An 18,929-nucleotide genomic window follows, 5' to 3' on the forward strand; every position below is an offset into this window, starting at 1 on the left:
GAGGAGAAAGAGTTTAGACTCATGGTATTTCAGAGTGTTTGTTGGAGTCTAGGAGGAGAGAGACAGTTTAGATTCATGGTATTTCAGAGTGTTTGTTGGAGTCTAGGAGGAGAAAGAGTTTAGACTCATGGTATTTCAGAGTGTTTGTTGGGGTCTAGGAGGAGAGAGAGACAGTTTAGATTCATGGTATTTCAGAGTGTTTGTTGGGGTCTAGGAGGAGAGAGACAGTTTAGATTCATGGTATTTCAGAGTGTTTGTTGGAGTCTAGGAGGAGAGAGAGACAGTTGGTATTTCAGAGTGTCTGTTGGAGTCTAGGAGGAGAGAGAGACAGTTTAGATTCATGGTATTTCAGAGTGTTTGTTGGGGTCTAGGAGGAGAAAGAGACAGTTGGTATTTCAGAGTGTTTGTTGGGGTCTAGGAGGAGAGAGAGACAGTTTAGACTCATGGTATTTCAGAGTGTTTGTTTGGGGTCTAGGAGGAGAGAGAGACAGTTTAGATTCATGGTATTTCAGAGTGTTTGTTGGAGTCTAGGAGGAGAGAGAGACAGTTGGTATTTCAGAGTGTTTGTTGGGGTCTAGGAGGAGAGAGAGACAGTTGGTATTTCAGAGTGTTTGTTGGGGTCTAGGAGGAGAGAGAGACAGTTTAGATTCATGGTATTTCAGAGTGTTTGTTGGAGTCTAGGAGGAGAGAGAGACAGTTGGTATTTCAGAGTGTTTGTTGGAGTCTAGGAGGAGAGAGAGACAGTTGGTATTTCAGAGTGTTTGTTGGGGTCTAGGAGGAGAGAGAGACAGTTTAGACTCATGGTATTTCAGAGTGTTTGTTGGGGTCTAGGAGGAGAAAGAGTTTAGACTCATGGTATTTCAGAGTGTTTGTTGGGGTCTAGGAGGAGAGAGAGACAGTTTAGATTCATGGTATTTCAGAGTGTTTGTTGGGGTCTAGGAGGAGAAAGAGACAGTTGGTATTTCAGAGTGTTTGTTGGGGTCTAGGAGGAGAGAGAGACAGTTGGTATTTCAGAGTGTTTGTTGGGGTCTAGGAGGAGAGAGAGACAGTTTAGATTCATGGTATTTCAGAGTGTTTGTTGGGGTCTAGGAGGAGAGAGAGACAGTTTAGACTCATGGTATTTCAGAGTGTTTGTTGGGGTCTAGGAGGAGAGAGAGACAGTTTAGACTCATGGTATTTCAGAGTGTTTGTTGGGGTCTAGGAGGAGAGAGAGACAGTTGGTATTTCAGAGTGTTTGTTGGGGTCTAGGAGGAGAGAGAGACAGTTTAGATTCATGGTATTTCAGAGTGTTTGTTTGGGGTCTAGGAGGAGAGAGAGACAGTTGGTATTTCAGAGTGTTTGTTGGGGTCTAGGAGGAGAGAGAGACAGTTGGTATTTCAGAGTGTTTGTTGGAGTCTAGGAGGAGAGAGAGACAGTTTAGATTCATGGTATTTCAGAGTGTTTGTTTGGGGTCTAGGAGGAGAGAGAGAGACAGTTGGTATTTCAGAGTGTTTGTTGGGGTCTAGGAGGAGAGAGAGACAGTTGGTATTTCAGAGTGTTTGTTGGGGTCTAGGAGGAGAGAGAGACAGTTGGTATTTCAGAGTGTTTGTTGGGGTCTAGGAGGAGAGAGAGACAGTTTAGACTCATGGTATTTCAGAGTGTTTGTTTGGGGTCTAGGAGGAGAGAGAGACAGTTTAGATTCATGGTATTTCAGAGTGTTTGTTGGGGTCTAGGAGGAGAGAGAGACAGTTGGTATTTCAGAGTGTTTGTTGGGGTCTAGGAGGAGAGAGAGACAGTTTAGATTCATGGTATTTCAGAGTGTTTGTTGGGGTCTAGGAGGAGAGAGAGACAGTTTAGACTCATGGTATTTCAGAGTGTTTGTTGGGGTCTAGGAGGAGAGAGAGACAGTTTAGACTCATGGTATTTCAGAGTGTTTGTTGGGGTCTAGGAGGAGAGAGAGACAGTTTTCAGAGTGTTTGTTGGAGTCTAGGAGGATGGTATTTCAGAGTGTTTGTTTGGGGTCTAGGAGGAGAGAGAGACAGTTTAGACTTGGTATTTCAGAGTGTTTGTTGGGGTCTAGGAGGAGAGAGACAGTTGGTATTTCAGAGTGTTTGTTGGGGTCTAGGAGGAGAGAGAGACAGTTTAGATTCATGGTATTTCAGAGTGTTTGTTGGGGTCTAGGAGGAGAGAGAGAGACAGTTGGTATTTCAGAGTGTTTGTTGGGGTCTAGGAGGAGAGAGAGACAGTTTAGACTCATGGTATTTCAGAGTGTTTGTTGGGGTCTAGGAGGAGAGAGAGACAGTTGGTATTTCAGAGTGTTTGTTGGGGTCTAGGAGGAGAGAGAGACAGTTTAGACTCATGGTATTTCAGAGTGTTTGTTGGGGTCTAGGAGGAGAGAGAGACAGTTTAGATTCATGGTATTTCAGAGTGTTTGTTGGGGTCTAGGAGGAGAGAGAGACAGTTGGTATTTCAGAGTGTTTGTTGGGTCTAGGAGGAGAGAGAGACAGTTTAGATTCATGGTATTTCAGAGTGTTTGTTGGGGTCTAGGAGGAGAGAGAGACAGTTTAGACTCATGGTATTTCAGAGTGTTTGTTGGGGTCTAGGAGGAGAGAGAGACAGTTGGTATTTCAGAGTGTTTGTTGGGGTCTAGGAGGAGAGAGAGACAGTTTAGATTCATGGTATTTCAGAGTGTTTGTTGGGGTCTAGGAGGAGAGAGAGACAGTTTAGTATTCATGTTTGTTGGGGTCTAGGAGGAGTTGTATTTCAGTGTGTTTGTTGGGGTCTAGGAGGAGAAAGAGTTTAGACTCATGGTATTTCAGAGTGTTTGTTGGGGTCTAGGAGGAGAGAGAGACAGTTTAGGGTATTTCAGAGTGTTTGTTGGGGTCTAGGAGGAGAGAGAGACAGTTTAGATTCATGGTATTTCAGAGTGTTTGTTGGGGTCTAGGAGGAGAGAGAGACAGTTGGTATTTCAGAGTGTTTGTTGGGGTCTAGGAGGAGAGAGAGACAGTTGGTATTTCAGAGTGTTTGTTGGAGTCTAGGAGGAGAGAGAGACAGTTTAGATTCATGGTATTTCAGAGTGTTTGTTTGGGGTCTAGGAGGAGAGAGAGAGACAGTTGGTATTTCAGAGTGTTTGTTGGGGTCTAGGAGGAGAGAGAGACAGTTGGTATTTCAGAGTGTTTGTTGGGGTCTAGGAGGAGAGAGAGACAGTTGGTATTTCAGAGTGTTTGTTGGGGTCTAGGAGGAGAGAGAGACAGTTTAGACTCATGGTATTTCAGAGTGTTTGTTTGGGGTCTAGGAGGAGAGAGAGACAGTTTAGATTCATGGTATTTCAGAGTGTTTGTTGGGGTCTAGGAGGAGAGAGAGACAGTTGGTATTTCAGAGTGTTTGTTGGAGTCTAGGAGGAGAGAGAGACAGTTTAGATTCATGGTATTTCAGAGTGTTTGTTGGGGTCTAGGAGGAGAGAGAGACAGTTTAGACTCATGGTATTTCAGAGTGTTTGTTGGGGTCTAGGAGGAGAGAGAGACAGTTGGTATTTCAGAGTGTTTGTTGGAGTCTAGGAGGAGAGAGAGACAGTTTAGATTCATGGTATTTCAGAGTGTTTGTTTGGGGTCTAGGAGGAGAGAGAGACAGTTGGTATTTCAGAGTGTTTGTTGGGGTCTAGGAGGAGAGAGAGACAGTTGGTATTTCAGTGTGTTTGTTGGGGTCTAGGAGGAGAAAGAGTTTAGACTCATGGTATTTCAGAGTGTTTGTTGGGGTCTAGGAGGAGAGAGAGACAGTTGGTATTTCAGAGTGTTTGTTGGAGTCTAGGAGGAGAGAGAGACAGTTTAGATTCATGGTATTTCAGAGTGTTTGTTTGGGGTCTAGGAGGAGAGAGAGACAGTTGGTATTTCAGAGTGTTTGTTGGGGTCTAGGAGGAGAGAGAGACAGTTGGTATTTCAGAGTGTTTGTTGGGGTCTAGGAGGAGAGAGAGACAGTTGGTATTTCAGAGTGTTTGTTGGGGTCTAGGAGGAGAGAGAGACAGTTTAGACTCATGGTATTTCAGTGTGTTTGTTGGGGTCTAGGAGGAGAGAGAGACAGTTTAGACTCATGGTATTTCAGAGTGTTTGTTTGGGGTCTAGGAGGAGAGAGAGACAGTTTAGATTCATGGTATTTCAGAGTGTTTGTTGGAGTCTAGGAGGAGAGAGAGACAGTTGGTATTTCAGAGTGTTTGTTGGGGTCTAGGAGGAGAGAGAGACAGTTGGTATTTCAGAGTGTTTGTTGGGGTCTAGGAGGAGAGAGAGACAGTTTAGATTCATGGTATTTCAGAGTGTTTGTTGGGGTCTAGGAGGAGAGAGAGACAGTTTAGATTCATGGTATTTCAGAGTGTTTGTTGGAGTCTAGGAGGAGAGAGAGACAGTTGGTATTTCAGAGTGTTTGTTGGAGTCTAGGAGGAGAGAGAGACAGTTGGTATTTCAGAGTGTTTGTTGGGGTCTAGGAGGAGAGAGAGACAGTTTAGACTCATGGTATTTCAGAGTGTTTGTTGGGGTCTAGGAGGAGAGAGAGACAGTTTAGATTCATGGTATTTCAGAGTGTTTGTTGGGGTCTAGGAGGAGAGAGAGACAGTTTAGACTCATGGTATTTCAGAGTGTTTGTTGGGGTCTAGGAGGAGAGAGAGACAGTTGGTATTTCAGAGTGTTTGTTGGAGTCTAGGAGGAGAGAGAGACAGTTTAGATTCATGGTATTTCAGAGTGTTTGTTGGGGTCTAGGAGGAGAGAGAGACAGTTTAGACTCATGGTATTTCAGAGTGTTTGTTGGGGTCTAGGAGGAGAGAGAGACAGTTTAGACTCATGGTATTTCAGAGTGTTTGTTGGGGTCTAGGAGGAGAGAGAGACAGTTTAGACTCATGGTATTTCAGAGTGTTTGTTGGGGTCTAGGAGGAGAGAGAGACAGTTTAGATTCATGGTATTTCAGAGTGTTTGTTTGGGGTCTAGGAGGAGAGAGAGACAGTTGGTATTTCAGAGTGTTTGTTGGGGTCTAGGAGGAGAGAGAGACAGTTGGTATTTCAGTGTGTTTGTTGGGGTCTAGGAGGAGAAAGAGACAGTTTAGATTCATGGTATTTCAGAGTGTTTGTTGGGGTCTAGGAGGAGAGAGAGACAGTTTAGACTCATGGTATTTCAGTGTGTTTGTTGGGGTCTAGGAGGAGAGAGAGACAGTTTAGACTCATGGTATTTCAGAGTGTTTGTTGGGGTCTAGGAGGAGAGAGAGACAGTTGGTATTTCAGAGTGTTTGTTGGGGTCTAGGAGGAGAGAGACAGTTTAGACTCATGGTATTTCAGAGTGTTTGTTGGAGTCTAGGAGGAGAGAGAGACAGTTTAGATTCATGGTATTTCAGAGTGTTTGTTGGGGTCTAGGAGGAGAAAGAGTTTAGACTCATGGTATTTCAGAGTGTTTGTTGGAGTCTAGGAGGAGAGAGACAGTTTAGACTCATGGTATTTCAGAGTGTTTGTTGGAGTCTAGGAGGAGAGAGAGACAGTTTAGACTCATGGTATTTCAGAGTGTTTGTTGGGGTCTAGGAGGAGAAAGAGACAGTTGGTATTTCAGAGTGTTTGTTGGGGTCTAGGAGGAGAGAGAGACAGTTTAGATTCATGGTATTTCAGAGTGTTTGTTGGGGTCTAGGAGGAGAAAGAGACAGTTGGTATTTCAGAGTGTTTGTTGGGGTCTAGGAGGAGAAAGAGTTTAGACTCATGGTATTTCAGAGTGTTTGTTGGAGTCTAGGAGGAGAGAGAGACAGTTTAGATTCATGGTATTTCAGAGTGTTTGTTGGGGTCTAGGAGGAGAGAGACAGTTTAGACTCATGGTATTTCAGAGTGTTTGTTGGGGTCTAGGAGGAGAGAGAGACAGTTTAGACTCATGGTATTTCAGAGTGTTTGTTGGGGTCTAGGAGGAGAGAGAGACAGTTTAGACTCATGGTATTTCAGAGTGTTTGTTGGGGTCTAGGAGGAGAGAGAGACAGTTTAGATTCATGGTATTTCAGTGTGTTTGTTGGGGTCTAGGAGGAGAAAGAGACAGTTGGTATTTCAGAGTGTTTGTTGGGGTCTAGGAGGAGAAAGAGTTTAGACTCATGGTATTTCAGAGTGTTTGTTGGGGTCTAGGAGGAGAGAGAGACAGTTTAGATTCATGGTATTTCAGAGTGTTTGTTGGGGTCTAGGAGGAGAGAGAGACAGTTTAGATTCATGGTATTTCAGAGTGTTTGTTGGGGTCTAGGAGGAGAAAGAGACAGTTGGTATTTCAGAGTGTTTGTTGGGGTCTAGGAGGAGAGAGAGACAGTTTAGATTCATGGTATTTCAGAGTGTTTGTTGGGGTCTAGGAGGAGAAAGAGACAGTTGGTATTTCAGTGTTTGTTGGGGTCTAGGAGGAGAGAGAGTTTAGACTCATGGTATTTCAGAGTGTTTGTTGGGGTCTAGGAGGAGAGAGAGACAGTTTAGATTCATGGTATTTCAGAGTGTTTGTTGGGGTCTAGGAGGAGAGAGAGACAGTTGGTATTTCAGAGTGTTTGTTGGGGTCTAGGAGGAGAGAGAGTTTAGACATGGTATTTCAGAGTGTTTGTTGGGGTCTAGGAGGAGAGAGAGACAGTTTAGATTCATGGTATTTCAGAGTGTTTGTTTGGGGTCTAGGAGGAGAGAGAGACAGTTGGTATTTCAGAGTGTTTGTTGGGGTCTATTTATTTCAGAGTGTTTGTTGGAGTCTAGGAGGAGAGAGAGACAGTTTAGATTCATGGTATTTCAGAGTGTTTGTTTGGGGTCTAGGAGGAGAGAGAGAGACAGTTGGTATTTCAGAGTGTTTGTTGGGGTCTAGGAGGAGAGAGAGACAGTTGGTATTTCAGAGTGTTTGTTGGGGTCTAGGAGGAGAGAGAGACAGTTGGTATTTCAGAGTGTTTGTTGGGGTCTAGGAGGAGAGAGAGACAGTTTAGACTCATGGTATTTCAGAGTGTTTGTTTGGGGTCTAGGAGGAGAGAGAGACAGTTTAGATTCATGGTATTTCAGAGTGTTTGTTGGGGTCTAGGAGGAGAGAGAGACAGTTGGTATTTCAGAGTGTTTGTTGGAGTCTAGGAGGAGAGAGAGACAGTTTAGATTCATGGTATTTCAGAGTGTTTGTTGGGGTCTAGGAGGAGAGAGAGACAGTTTAGACTCATGGTATTTCAGAGTGTTTGTTGGGGTCTAGGAGGAGAGAGAGACAGTTGGTATTTCAGAGTGTTTGTTGGAGTCTAGGAGGAGAGAGAGACAGTTTAGATTCATGGTATTTCAGAGTGTTTGTTTGGGGTCTAGGAGGAGAGAGAGACAGTTGGTATTTCAGAGTGTTTGTTGGGGTCTAGGAGGAGAGAGAGACAGTTGGTATTTCAGTGTGTTTGTTGGGGTCTAGGAGGAGAAAGAGTTTAGACTCATGGTATTTCAGAGTGTTTGTTGGGGTCTAGGAGGAGAGAGAGACAGTGGTATTTCAGAGTGTTTGTTGGGTCTAGGAGGAGAGAGAGACAGTTTAGATTCATGGTATTTCAGAGTGTTTGTTGGGGTCTAGGAGGAGAGAGAGACAGTTGGTATTTCAGAGTGTTTGTTGGGGTCTAGGAGGAGAGAGAGACAGTTGGTATTTCAGAGTGTTTGTTGGGGTCTAGGAGGAGAGAGAGACAGTTGGTATTTCAGAGTGTTTGTTGGGGTCTAGGAGGAGAGAGAGACAGTTTAGACTCATGGTATTTCAGTGTGTTTGTTGGGGTCTAGGAGGAGAGAGAGACAGTTTAGACTCATGGTATTTCAGAGTGTTTGTTTGGGGTCTAGGAGGAGAGAGAGACAGTTTAGATTCATGGTATTTCAGAGTGTTTGTTGGAGTCTAGGAGGAGAGAGAGACAGTTGGTATTTCAGAGTGTTTGTTGGGGTCTAGGAGGAGAGAGAGACAGTTGGTATTTCAGAGTGTTTGTTGGGGTCTAGGAGGAGAGAGAGACAGTTTAGATTCATGGTATTTCAGAGTGTTTGTTGGGGTCTAGGAGGAGAGAGAGACAGTTTAGATTCATGGTATTTCAGAGTGTTTGTTGGAGTCTAGGAGGAGAGAGAGACAGTTGGTATTTCAGAGTGTTTGTTGGAGTCTAGGAGGAGAGAGAGACAGTTGGTATTTCAGAGTGTTTGTTGGGGTCTAGGAGGAGAGAGAGACAGTTTAGACTCATGGTATTTCAGAGTGTTTGTTGGGGTCTAGGAGGAGAGAGAGACAGTTTAGATTCATGGTATTTCAGAGTGTTTGTTGGGGTCTAGGAGGAGAGAGAGACAGTTTAGACTCATGGTATTTCAGAGTGTTTGTTGGGGTCTAGGAGGAGAGAGAGACAGTTGGTATTTCAGAGTGTTTGTTGGAGTCTAGGAGGAGAGAGAGACAGTTTAGATTCATGGTATTTCAGAGTGTTTGTTGGGGTCTAGGAGGAGAGAGAGACAGTTTAGACTCATGGTATTTCAGAGTGTTTGTTGGGGTCTAGGAGGAGAGAGAGACAGTTTAGACTCATGGTATTTCAGAGTGTTTGTTGGGGTCTAGGAGGAGAGAGAGACAGTTTAGACTCATGGTATTTCAGAGTGTTTGTTGGGGTCTAGGAGGAGAGAGAGACAGTTTAGATTCATGGTATTTCAGAGTGTTTGTTTGGGGTCTAGGAGGAGAGAGAGACAGTTGGTATTTCAGAGTGTTTGTTGGGGTCTAGGAGGAGAGAGAGACAGTTGGTATTTCAGTGTGTTTGTTGGGGTCTAGGAGGAGAAAGAGACAGTTTAGATTCATGGTATTTCAGAGTGTTTGTTGGGGTCTAGGAGGAGAGAGAGACAGTTTAGACTCATGGTATTTCAGTGTGTTTGTTGGGGTCTAGGAGGAGAAAGAGAGACAGTTTAGAGTCATGGTATTTCAGAGTGTTTGTTGGGGTCTAGGAGGAGAGAGAGACAGTTGGTATTTCAGAGTGTTTGTTGGGGTCTAGGAGGAGAGAGACAGTTTAGACTCATGGTATTTCAGAGTGTTTGTTGGAGTCTAGGAGGAGAGAGACAGTTTAGACTCATGGTATTTCAGAGTGTTTGTTGGGGTCTAGGAGGAGAAAGAGTTTAGACTCATGGTATTTCAGAGTGTTTGTTGGAGTCTAGGAGGAGAGAGACAGTTTAGATTCATGGTATTTCAGAGTGTTTGTTGGAGTCTAGGAGGAGAGAGAGACAGTTTAGACTCATGGTATTTCAGAGTGTTTGTTGGGGTCTAGGAGGAGAAAGAGACAGTTGGTATTTCAGAGTGTTTGTTGGGGTCTAGGAGGAGAGAGAGACAGTTTAGATTCATGGTATTTCAGAGTGTTTGTTGGGGTCTAGGAGGAGAAAGAGACAGTTGGTATTTCAGAGTGTTTGTTGGGGTCTAGGAGGAGAGAGAGACAGTTTAGATTCATGGTATTTCAGAGTGTTTGTTGGGGTCTAGGAGGAGAGAGACAGTTTAGATTCATGGTATTTCAGAGTGTTTGTTGGAGTCTAGGAGGAGAGAGACAGTTTAGACTCATGGTATTTCAGAGTGTTTGTTGGGGTCTAGGAGGAGAGAGAGACAGTTTAGACTCATGGTATTTCAGAGTGTTTGTTGGGGTCTAGGAGGAGAGAGACAGTTTAGACTCATGGTATTTCAGAGTGTTTGTTGGAGTCTAGGAGGAGAGAGAGACAGTTTAGATTCATGGTATTTCAGAGTGTTTGTTGGGGTCTAGGAGGAGAGAGACAGTTGGTATTTCAGAGTGTTTGTTGGGGTCTAGGAGGAGAGAGAGACAGTTTAGACTCATGGTATTTCAGAGTGTTTGTTTGGGGTCTAGGAGGAGAGAGAGACAGTTTAGATTCATGGTATTTCAGAGTGTTTGTTGGGGTCTAGGAGGAGAGAGAGACAGTTGGTATTTCAGAGTGTTTGTTGGAGTCTAGGAGGAGAGAGAGACAGTTTAGATTCATGGTATTTCAGAGTGTTTGTTGGGGTCTAGGAGGAGAGAGAGACAGTTTAGACTCATGGTATTTCAGAGTGTTTGTTGGGGTCTAGGAGGAGAGAGAGACAGTTTAGACTCATGGTATTTCAGAGTGTTTGTTGGGGTCTAGGAGGAGAGAGAGACAGTTGGTATTTCAGAGTGTTTGTTGGAGTCTAGGAGGAGAGAGAGACAGTTTAGATTCATGGTATTTCAGAGTGTTTGTTTGGGGTCTAGGAGGAGAGAGAGACAGTTGGTATTTCAGAGTGTTTGTTGGGGTCTAGGAGGAGAGAGAGACAGTTGGTATTTCAGTGTGTTTGTTGGGGTCTAGGAGGAGAAAGAGTTTAGACTCATGGTATTTCAGAGTGTTTGTTGGGGTCTAGGAGGAGAGAGAGACAGTTGGTATTTCAGAGTGTTTGTTGGGGTCTAGGAGGAGAGAGAGAGAGAGACAGTTTAGATTCATGGTATTTCAGAGTGTTTGTTTGGGGTCTAGGAGGAGAGAGAGACAGTTGGTATTTCAGAGTGTTTGTTGGGGTCTAGGAGGAGAGAGAGACAGTTGGTATTTCAGAGTGTTTGTTGGGGTCTAGGAGGAGAGAGAGACAGTTGGTATTTCAGAGTGTTTGTTGGGGTCTAGGAGGAGAGAGAGACAGTTGGTATTTCAGAGTGTTTGTTGGGGTCTAGGAGGAGAGAGAGACAGTTGGTATTTCAGAGTGTTTGTTGGGGTCTAGGAGGAGAGACAGTTGGTATTTCAGAGTGTTTGTTGGGGTCTAGGAGGAGAGAGAGACAGTTGGTATTTCAGAGTGTTTGTTGGGGTCTAGGAGGAGAGAGACAGTTGGTATTTCAGAGTGTTTGTTGGGGTCTAGGAGGAGAGAGAGAGAGTTTATTTCAGAGTGTTTGTTTTCATTTCAGAGTGTTTGTTGGGGTCTAGGAGGAGAGAGACAGTTTAGACTCATGGTATTTCAGAGTGTTTGTTGGAGTCTAGGAGGAGAGAGAGAGTTTAGACTCATGGTATTTCAGAGTGTTTGTTGGGGTCTAGGAGGAGAGAGACAGTTTAGACTCGTGGTATTTCAGTGTTTGTTGGTCTAGGAGGAGAAAGAGAGTTTAGACTCGTGGTATTTCACCACTGGAAGTAAAAGTAGTCCATGTCACTTTACCAGTAAAACGATGGCGGTTGGTATTTCAACTTACCGTGCCGTTCGTTTGGGTCTTGAACTTGGGGTGTAGAGTGAAGGGAACACCATCTATGGCTGGAGAGGGAGGGAGAGAAGAGAGATGGAGGGGAAAGAGAGGGAGGGTAGAAAGAGTGAGAGAGAGGGATGGTGGGAGGAGAGGGAGGGTGGAGAGGTATTTGGTATTTTGGTAGGATCCCCATTAGCTGTAGTAAAATCAACAGCTACACTTCCTGGGGACCACACAACATGAAACAAGGCATAACACTCTTCCTGGGGACCACACAACATGAAACATGACATTATACACTTCCTGGGGACCACACAACATGAAACATGACATTATACACTTCCTGGGGACCACACAACATGAAACATGACATTATACACTTCCTGGGGACCACACAACATGAAACATGACATTATACACTTCCTGGGGACCACACAACATGAAACATGACATTATACACTTCCTGGGGACCACACAACATGAAACATGACATAATACACTTCCTGGGGTCCACACAACATGAAACATTACATAATACACTTCCTGGGGACCACACAACATGAAACATGACATTATACACTTCCTGGGGACCACACAACATGAAACATTACATTATACACTTCCTGGGGACCACACAACATGAAACATGACATTATACACTTCCTGGGGACCACACAACATGAAACATTACATTATACACTTCCTGGGGACCACACAACATGAAACATGACATTATACACTTCCTGGGGACCACACAACATGAAACATTACATAATACACTTCCTGGGGACCACACAACATGAAACATGACATTATACACTTCCTGGGGACCACACAACATGAAACATGACATTATACACTTCCTGGGGTCCACACAACATGAAATTATACACTTCCTGGGGACCACACAACATGAAACATTACAGAACATTAATAGACAGGAACAGCTGAAGGACAGACCTACATACATGGTCAATACACTACAACGGACCAGGGATATATATATATATACTATATATATATATATATATATATATATACACTTCCTGGGGACCATATAATATGATATGTATGAGTGAGTGAGAACATTAAGTAGACAGGAACAGTGAAGGACAGACCTACAGTAATGGTCAGTGAGTGACAGTAGAGTAGTAAGGAGTGAGTAGGATAAGTAAGTATAGTATGAAGTATGAAGTAGTGAAGTGAAGTGAAGTGAAGTGAAGTGAAGTGAAGTGAAGTGAAGGAAGAGAGAAGTGAAAGAGAAGAGTGAGAGGAGAGAGTGAGAGAAGGTAGATAGAGAGTAGAGAGTAGGTAGGTAAAGGAAGGTAGGTAGAGAGATGAGGTAAGAGGAAGAGTGAGAAGATGGGAAGAGGAGAGAAGAGTAAGAGAGAGAGAAGGTAGGTAGAGAGAGAAGGTAGGGGAAGAGAGGAAGGTAGAGAGAGGAAGATGGGTAGAGAGAGGGAAGATGGGTAGAGAGAGAATAGGAAGAGAGAGAAAGGTAGAGAGAGAGAGAGGTAGAGAGAGAGAGAGAGAAGAGGGTAGAGAGAGAGAGAGAGAGAGGGAAGATGGGTAGAGAGAGGGAAGATGGGTAGAGAGAGGGAAGATGGGATAGAGAGAGGAAGGTAGGTAGAGAGAGTAGAGGAGAGAGAGGAAGGTAGGTAGAGAGAGGAGAGGAGGAGAGGGGTAGAGAGAGGAAGATGGGTAGAGAGAGGAAGATGGGATAGAGAGAGGAAGGTAGGTAGAGAGAGAGAGAGGTAGAGAGTAGAGAGGTAGAGAGAGGAAGGTAGGTAGAGAGAGGAAGGTAGGTAGAGAGAGGAAGATAGGTAGAGAGGAGGTAGGTAGGTAGAGGTAGAGAGGTAGGTAGAGAGAGGAAGGTAGGTAGAGAGAGTAGAGGTAGAGAGAGGAAGGTAGGTAGAGAGAGGAAGGTAGAGTAGAGGGTAGAGGAAGGTAGGTAGAGAGAGGGAGATGGGATAGAGTGGGTAGAGAGGGAAGATGGGTAGAGAGAGAGTAGGGTAGAGGATGGGTAGAGAGAGGAAGATGGGATAGAGAGGAGAAGATGGGTAGGTAGAGAGAGAGGAGAGAAGATGGGTAGAGAGAGGGAAGATGGGATAGAGGTAGATGGGAGAGAGAGAGGGAGATGGGTAGAGAGAGGATGAAGATGGGATAGAGAGAGGGAAGAGAGAGGGATAGAGAGAGGGAAGATGGGATAGAGAGAGGGAAGATGGGATAGAGAAGAGGGAAGATGGGATAGAGAGAGGGAAGATGGGTAGAGAGAGGGAAGATGGGATAGAGAGGGGAAGATGGGATAGAGAGAGGGAAGGGGAACTGGGTAGAGAGAGGGAAGATGGGGTATAGAGAGAGGGAGAGATGGGATAGAGAGAGGGAAGATGGGATAGAGAGAGGGAAGATGGGATAGAGAGAGGGAAGATGGGATAGAGAGAGGGAAGATGGGATAGAGAGAGGGAAGATGGGTAGAGAGAGGGAAGATGGGATAGAGAAGATGGGAAGATGGGGAAGATAGAGAGAGGGAAGATGGGATAGAGAGAGGGAAGATGGGATAGAGAGAGGGAAGATGGGTAGAGAGGGGAGGAGGAAGATGGGTAGAGAGAGGGAAGATGGGGTAGAGAGGGAAGATGGGTAGAGAGAGGGAAGATGGGTAGAGAGAGGGAAGATGGGTAGAGAGAGGGAAGATGGGATAGAGAGAGGGAAGATGGGATAGAGAGAGGGAAGATGGGTAGAGAGAGGGAAGATGGGATAGAGAGAGGGAAGATGGGATAGAGAGAGGGAAGATGGGATAGAGAGAGGGATGGGGTAGATGGGATAGAGAGAGGGAAGATGGGTAGAGAGAGGGAAGATGGGATAGAGAGGGAAGATGGGATAGAGAGAGGGAAGATGGGATAGAGAGAGGGAAGATGGGATAGAGAGAGGGAAGATGGGATAGAGAGAGGAAGATGGGATAGAGAGAGGGAAGATGGGATAGAGAGAGGGAAGATGGGTAGAGAGAGGGAAGATGGGATAGAGAGAGGGAAGATGGGTAGAGAGAGGGAAGATGGGTAGAGAGAGGGAAGATGGGTAGAGAGAGGGAAGATGGGTAGAGAGAGGGAGATGGGTAGAGAGAGGGAGAGATGGGTAGAGAGAGGGAAGATGGGGTAGAGAGAGGGAAGATGGGATAGAGAGAGGGAAGATGGGATAGAGAGAGGGAAGATGGGATAGAGAGATGGGAAGATGGGATAGAGAGAGGGGAAGATGGGATAGAGAGAGGGAAGATGGGATAGAGAGAGGGAAGATGGGATAGAGAGAGGAAGATGGGATAGAGAGAGGAAGATGGGATAGAGAGAGGAAGATGGGATAGAGAGAGGGAAGATGGGATAGAGAGAGGGAAGATGGGATAGAGAGATGGGATAGAGAAGATGGGATAGAGAGAGGGAAGATGGGATAGAGAGGGGAAGATGGGAGAGAGAGGAAGATGGGATAGAGAGGGAAGATGGGATAGAAGAGGGAAGATGGGATAGAGAGAGGGAAGATGGGATATAGAGAGGGAAGATGGGATAGAGAAGATGGGAAGATGGGAAGATGGGATATAGAGAGGGAAGATGGGATAGAGAGAGGGAAGATGGGATATAGAGAGGGAAGATGGGATAGAGAGAGGGAAGATGGGATAGAGAGAGGGAAGATGGGTAGAGAGAGGGAAGATGGGATAGAGAGAGGGAAGATGGGTAGAGAGAGGGAAGATGGGATAGAGAGAGGGAAGATGGGATAGAGAGAGGGAAGATGGGATAGAGAGAGGGAAGATGGGATAGAGAGAGGGAGGATAGGTAGAGAGAGTCAGTACATCAGTCTTTATAACATGTACAGTAGCTGTCTCTTTTCTAGAAGTGTTTTCTGAATTTTGGTCAACCTGAGATGCCGTAGATGTTGCTGCTGTCAACCACTTTGTCCACAGCGTCGTTCAATTGGAGGTTGCTGCGGCGATGGCTGAGCTTCCTGCCAGGGGGCATGGGTGGAGCGTTGCTATGGAGACAGGGAGACCCAAGTCAGTCTGTGGAACTCTGAGTAGAGGTTTACCATCACTCTCACCTGGCTCTGAGATCCACCTGGCCAAAGAGAGAGGGTTACCATCACTCTCACCTGGCCACAGAGAGAGGGTTACCATCACTCTCACCTGGCCACAGAGAGAGGATTACCATCACTCTCAGCTGGCCACAGAGAGAGAGGATTACCATCACTCTCACCTGGCCAGAGAGAGGATTACCATCACTCTCACCTGGCCACAGAGAGAGGGTTACCATCACTCTCACCTGGCCACAGAGAGAGGATTACCATCACTCTCACCTGGCCACAGAGAGAGGATTACCATCACTCTCACCTGGCCACAGAGAGAGGGTTACCATCACTCTCACCTGGCCACAGAGAGAGGATTACCATCACTCTCACCTGGCCACAGAGAGAGGGTTACCATCACTCTCACCTGGCCACAGAGAGAGGATTACCATCACTCTCACCTGGCCACAGAGAGAGGATTACCATCACTCTCACCTGGCCACAGAGAGAGGGTTACCATCACTCTCACCTGGCCACAGAGAGAGGATTACCATCACTCTCACCTGGCCACAGAGAGATGGTTACAATCACTCTCACCTGGCCACAGAGAGAGGGTTACCATTAGGGGTTATAGTCAGATAGATGTCCTGTGTAGGTCCCACCTGGTTAATAGAAGTTAACCAGGCCAGTAGCCACGCACCAAGATCTGAGTCTCTTACCTGAGAGCTGCCTGGACAGCAGGTGTACAGTACCTGGGTCTGAGAGGTAACAGCCTCATCTAACCTAGTTTCACCTGGGTGGGAGGTCTAAGGTAACAGTCTCACCTGGGTGGGAGGTCTAAGGTAACAGCCTCACCTGGGTGGGAGGTCTAAGGTAAATGTTCTTACCTGGGTCTGAGGGGCAGTGGAGGAAAGGTCAGGCCCAGGGATAGATACCTGGCTGAGCGGCTACCTGGCTGAACAGCTACCTGGCTGAGCAGCTACCTGGCTGAACAGCTACCTGGCTGAACAGCTACCTGGCTGAGCGGCTACCTGGCTGAACAGGTGAGGGTGTACTGTACATTGGTCTCAGGGGTAGTTACTGGGGTCTGAGGGGGTAGTTACTGGGGTCTGAGGGGGTAGTTACTGGGGGGTCTGAGGGGGTAGTTACTGGGGTCTGAGGGGGTAGTTACTGGGGTCTGAGGAGATAGTTACCTGGGTCTGAGGGGTAGTTACCTGGGTCTGAGGGGTAGTTACTGGGGTCTGAGGGGGTAGTTACTGGGGTCTGAGGGGATAGTTACCTGGGTCTGAGGGGGTAGTTACCTGGGTCTGAGGGGGTAGTTACTGGGGTCTGAGGGGGTAGTTACCTGGGTCTGAGGGATAGTTACCTGGGTCTGAGGGGGTAGTTACCTGGGTCTGAGGGGTAGTTACCTGGGGTCTGAGGGGTAGTTACTGGGGTCTGAGGGGTAGTTACCTGGGGTCTGAGGAGGTAGTTACCTGGGTCTGAGGGGGTAGTTACCTGGGTCTGAGGGGGTAGTTACTGGGGTCTGAGGGGGTAGTTACTGGGGTCTGAGGAGATAGTTACCTGGGTCTGAGGGGTAGTTACCTGGGTCTGAGGGGGTAGTTACCTGGGTCTGAGGGGGTAGTTACCTGGGTCTGAGGGGGTAGTTACCTGGGTCTGAGGGGGTAGTTACCTGGGTCTGAGGGGGTAGTTACCTGGGTCTGAGGGGGTAGTTACCTGGGTCTGAGGGGTAGTTACCTGGGTCTGAGGGGTAGTTACCTGGGTCTGAGGGGTAGTTACCTGGGTCTGAGGGGGTAGTTACTGGGGTCTGAGGGGGTAGTTACCTGGGTCTGAGGGGGTAGTTACCTGGGTCTGAGGGGGTAGTTACCTGGGTCTGAGGGGTAGTTACCTGGGTCTGAGGAGGTAGTTACCTGGGTCTGAGGGGTAGTTACCTGGGTCTGAGGGGGTAGTTACCTGGGTCTGAGGGGTAGTTACCTGGGTCTGAGGGGTAGTTACCTGGGTCTGAGGGGTAGTTACCTGGGTCTGAGGAGGTAGTTACCTGGGTCTGAGGGGGAGTTACCTGGGTCAGAGGGGTAGTTACCTGGGTCAGAGGGGTAGTTACCTGGGTCTGAGGGGGTAGTTACCTGGGTCTGGGGTTCTGGTCTGAGGGTAGTTACCTGGGTCTGAGGGGGTAGTTACCTGGGTCTGGAGTAGGGCCCCTAGTTACCTGGGTCTGAGGGGTAGTTACCTGGGTCTGAGGAGGAGGTTACCTGGGTCTGAGGAGATGAGTCTAGACCTGGGTCTGAGGAGATAGTTACCTGGTCTGAGGAGATACCAACCTGGGTCTGAGGGGGTAGTTACCTGGGTCTGAGGGGTAGTTACCTGGGTCTGAGGGGTTACCTGGGTCTGAGTTACCTGGGTCTGAGGGGGTAGTTACTGGGGATCTGAGGGGTAGTTACCTGGGTCTGAGGGGTAGTTACTGGGGTCTGAGGAGATAGTTCTCCCAGACACCTAGTTACTGGGGTCTGAGGGATAGTTACCTGGGGTCTGGTCTGGAGATAGTTACCTGGACAGTTACCTGGGTCTGAGGGGGTAGTTACCTGGGTCTGAGGGGGTAGTTACCTGGGGTCTGAGGGATAGTTACCTGGGGTCTGAGGGGTAGTTACCTGGGTCCCAGGGGTAGTTACCTGGGTCTGAGGGACACCAACCTGGGTCTGAGGGGTAGTTACCTGGGTCCCCTGAGGGGTAGTTACCTGGGTCTGAGGGGTAGTTACCTGGGTCTGAGGGGGTAGTTACCTGGGTCTGAGACACAGTTACCCCTGGGGTCTGAGGGGTAGTTACCTGGGTCTGAGGGGTACCTGTTACCCCTGGGTCTGAGGGGGTAGTTACCCCTGATCTGAGGGGTAGTTACCTGGGTCTGAGGCGGTGAGGGGTAGTCCCAGACCTGGGTCTGAGGGGGTAGTTACCTGGGTCTGAGGGGTAGTTACCTGGGTCTGAGGGGTAGTAGTTACCTGGGTCTGAGGGGGTAGTTACCTGGGTCTGAGGGTAGTTACCTGGGTCTGAGGGGGGTCTGAGGGGGTTACCTGGGTCTGAGGGGTAGTTACCTGGGTCAGAGAGTTACCTGGGTCTGAGGGGGTAGTTACCTGGGTCTGAGGGGTAGTTACCTGGGTCTGAGGGGTAGTTACCTGGGTCTGTTACCTGGGTCTGAGCCACCTGTAGATTACCTGGGTCTGAGGGGATAGTTACCTGGGTCTGAGGAGGAGTTACCTGGGTCTGAGGAGATAGTTACCTGGGTCTGAGGAGATAGTTACCTGGGTCTGAGAGATAGTTACCTGGGTCTGAGGAGATAGTTACCTGGGTCTGAGGAGATAGTTACCTGGGTCTGAGGAGACAGAGGGGTTCTGGTCTCCCAGAGGTCAAGGTGACTGCGACCCCTGGGTCTCCCAGACACAGGTTACCCCTGATCTCCCAGACAGTTACCCCTGATCTCCCAGACACACCGACCCCTGAGAAACACCGGGGACACAGTTACCCCTGGGTCTCCCAGGGGTAGCAGAGGGATCTCCCAGACACACCGACCCCTGATCTCCCAGACACACCGAGGCCCTGATCTCCCAGACACACCGCCCCTGATCCCCAGACACACCAACCCCTGGAGACACACCGCCCCTGATCTCCCAGACACACCGAGCCCTGCATCTCCCTGAGACAGACCCCTGATCCCCAGACACACGCCCTGATCCCCAGACACACCAACCCCTGATCTCCCAGACACACCGACCCCTGATCTCCCA

General features: G+C 47.4%; 1 protein-coding gene across 1 annotated transcript in view; it reads right to left on the reverse strand.

The window, feature by feature from the left end:
* Positions 1 to 18,136, reverse strand: part of mvb12a (multivesicular body subunit 12A) — a 29,408-nt gene extending 11,272 nt beyond the window's left edge. Inside the window, exons 1-3 of the mRNA XM_052528543.1 lie at positions 18,123 to 18,136; positions 15,014 to 15,126; positions 11,125 to 11,183 (exon numbers count right to left, since the gene is read on the reverse strand). Of these exons, the coding sequence (XP_052384503.1) occupies positions 11,125 to 11,183; positions 15,014 to 15,113 (159 nt within the window). The 5' untranslated portion in view covers positions 15,114 to 15,126; positions 18,123 to 18,136. The remainder of the gene's footprint in view (positions 1 to 11,124; positions 11,184 to 15,013; positions 15,127 to 18,122) is intronic.
* Positions 18,137 to 18,929: the final 793 nt, after the last annotated feature.

Source organism: Oncorhynchus keta, chromosome 10 (genome assembly GCF_023373465.1).
Source record: "Oncorhynchus keta strain PuntledgeMale-10-30-2019 chromosome 10, Oket_V2, whole genome shotgun sequence".
Classification (NCBI taxonomy): domain Eukaryota; kingdom Metazoa; phylum Chordata; class Actinopteri; order Salmoniformes; family Salmonidae; genus Oncorhynchus; species Oncorhynchus keta.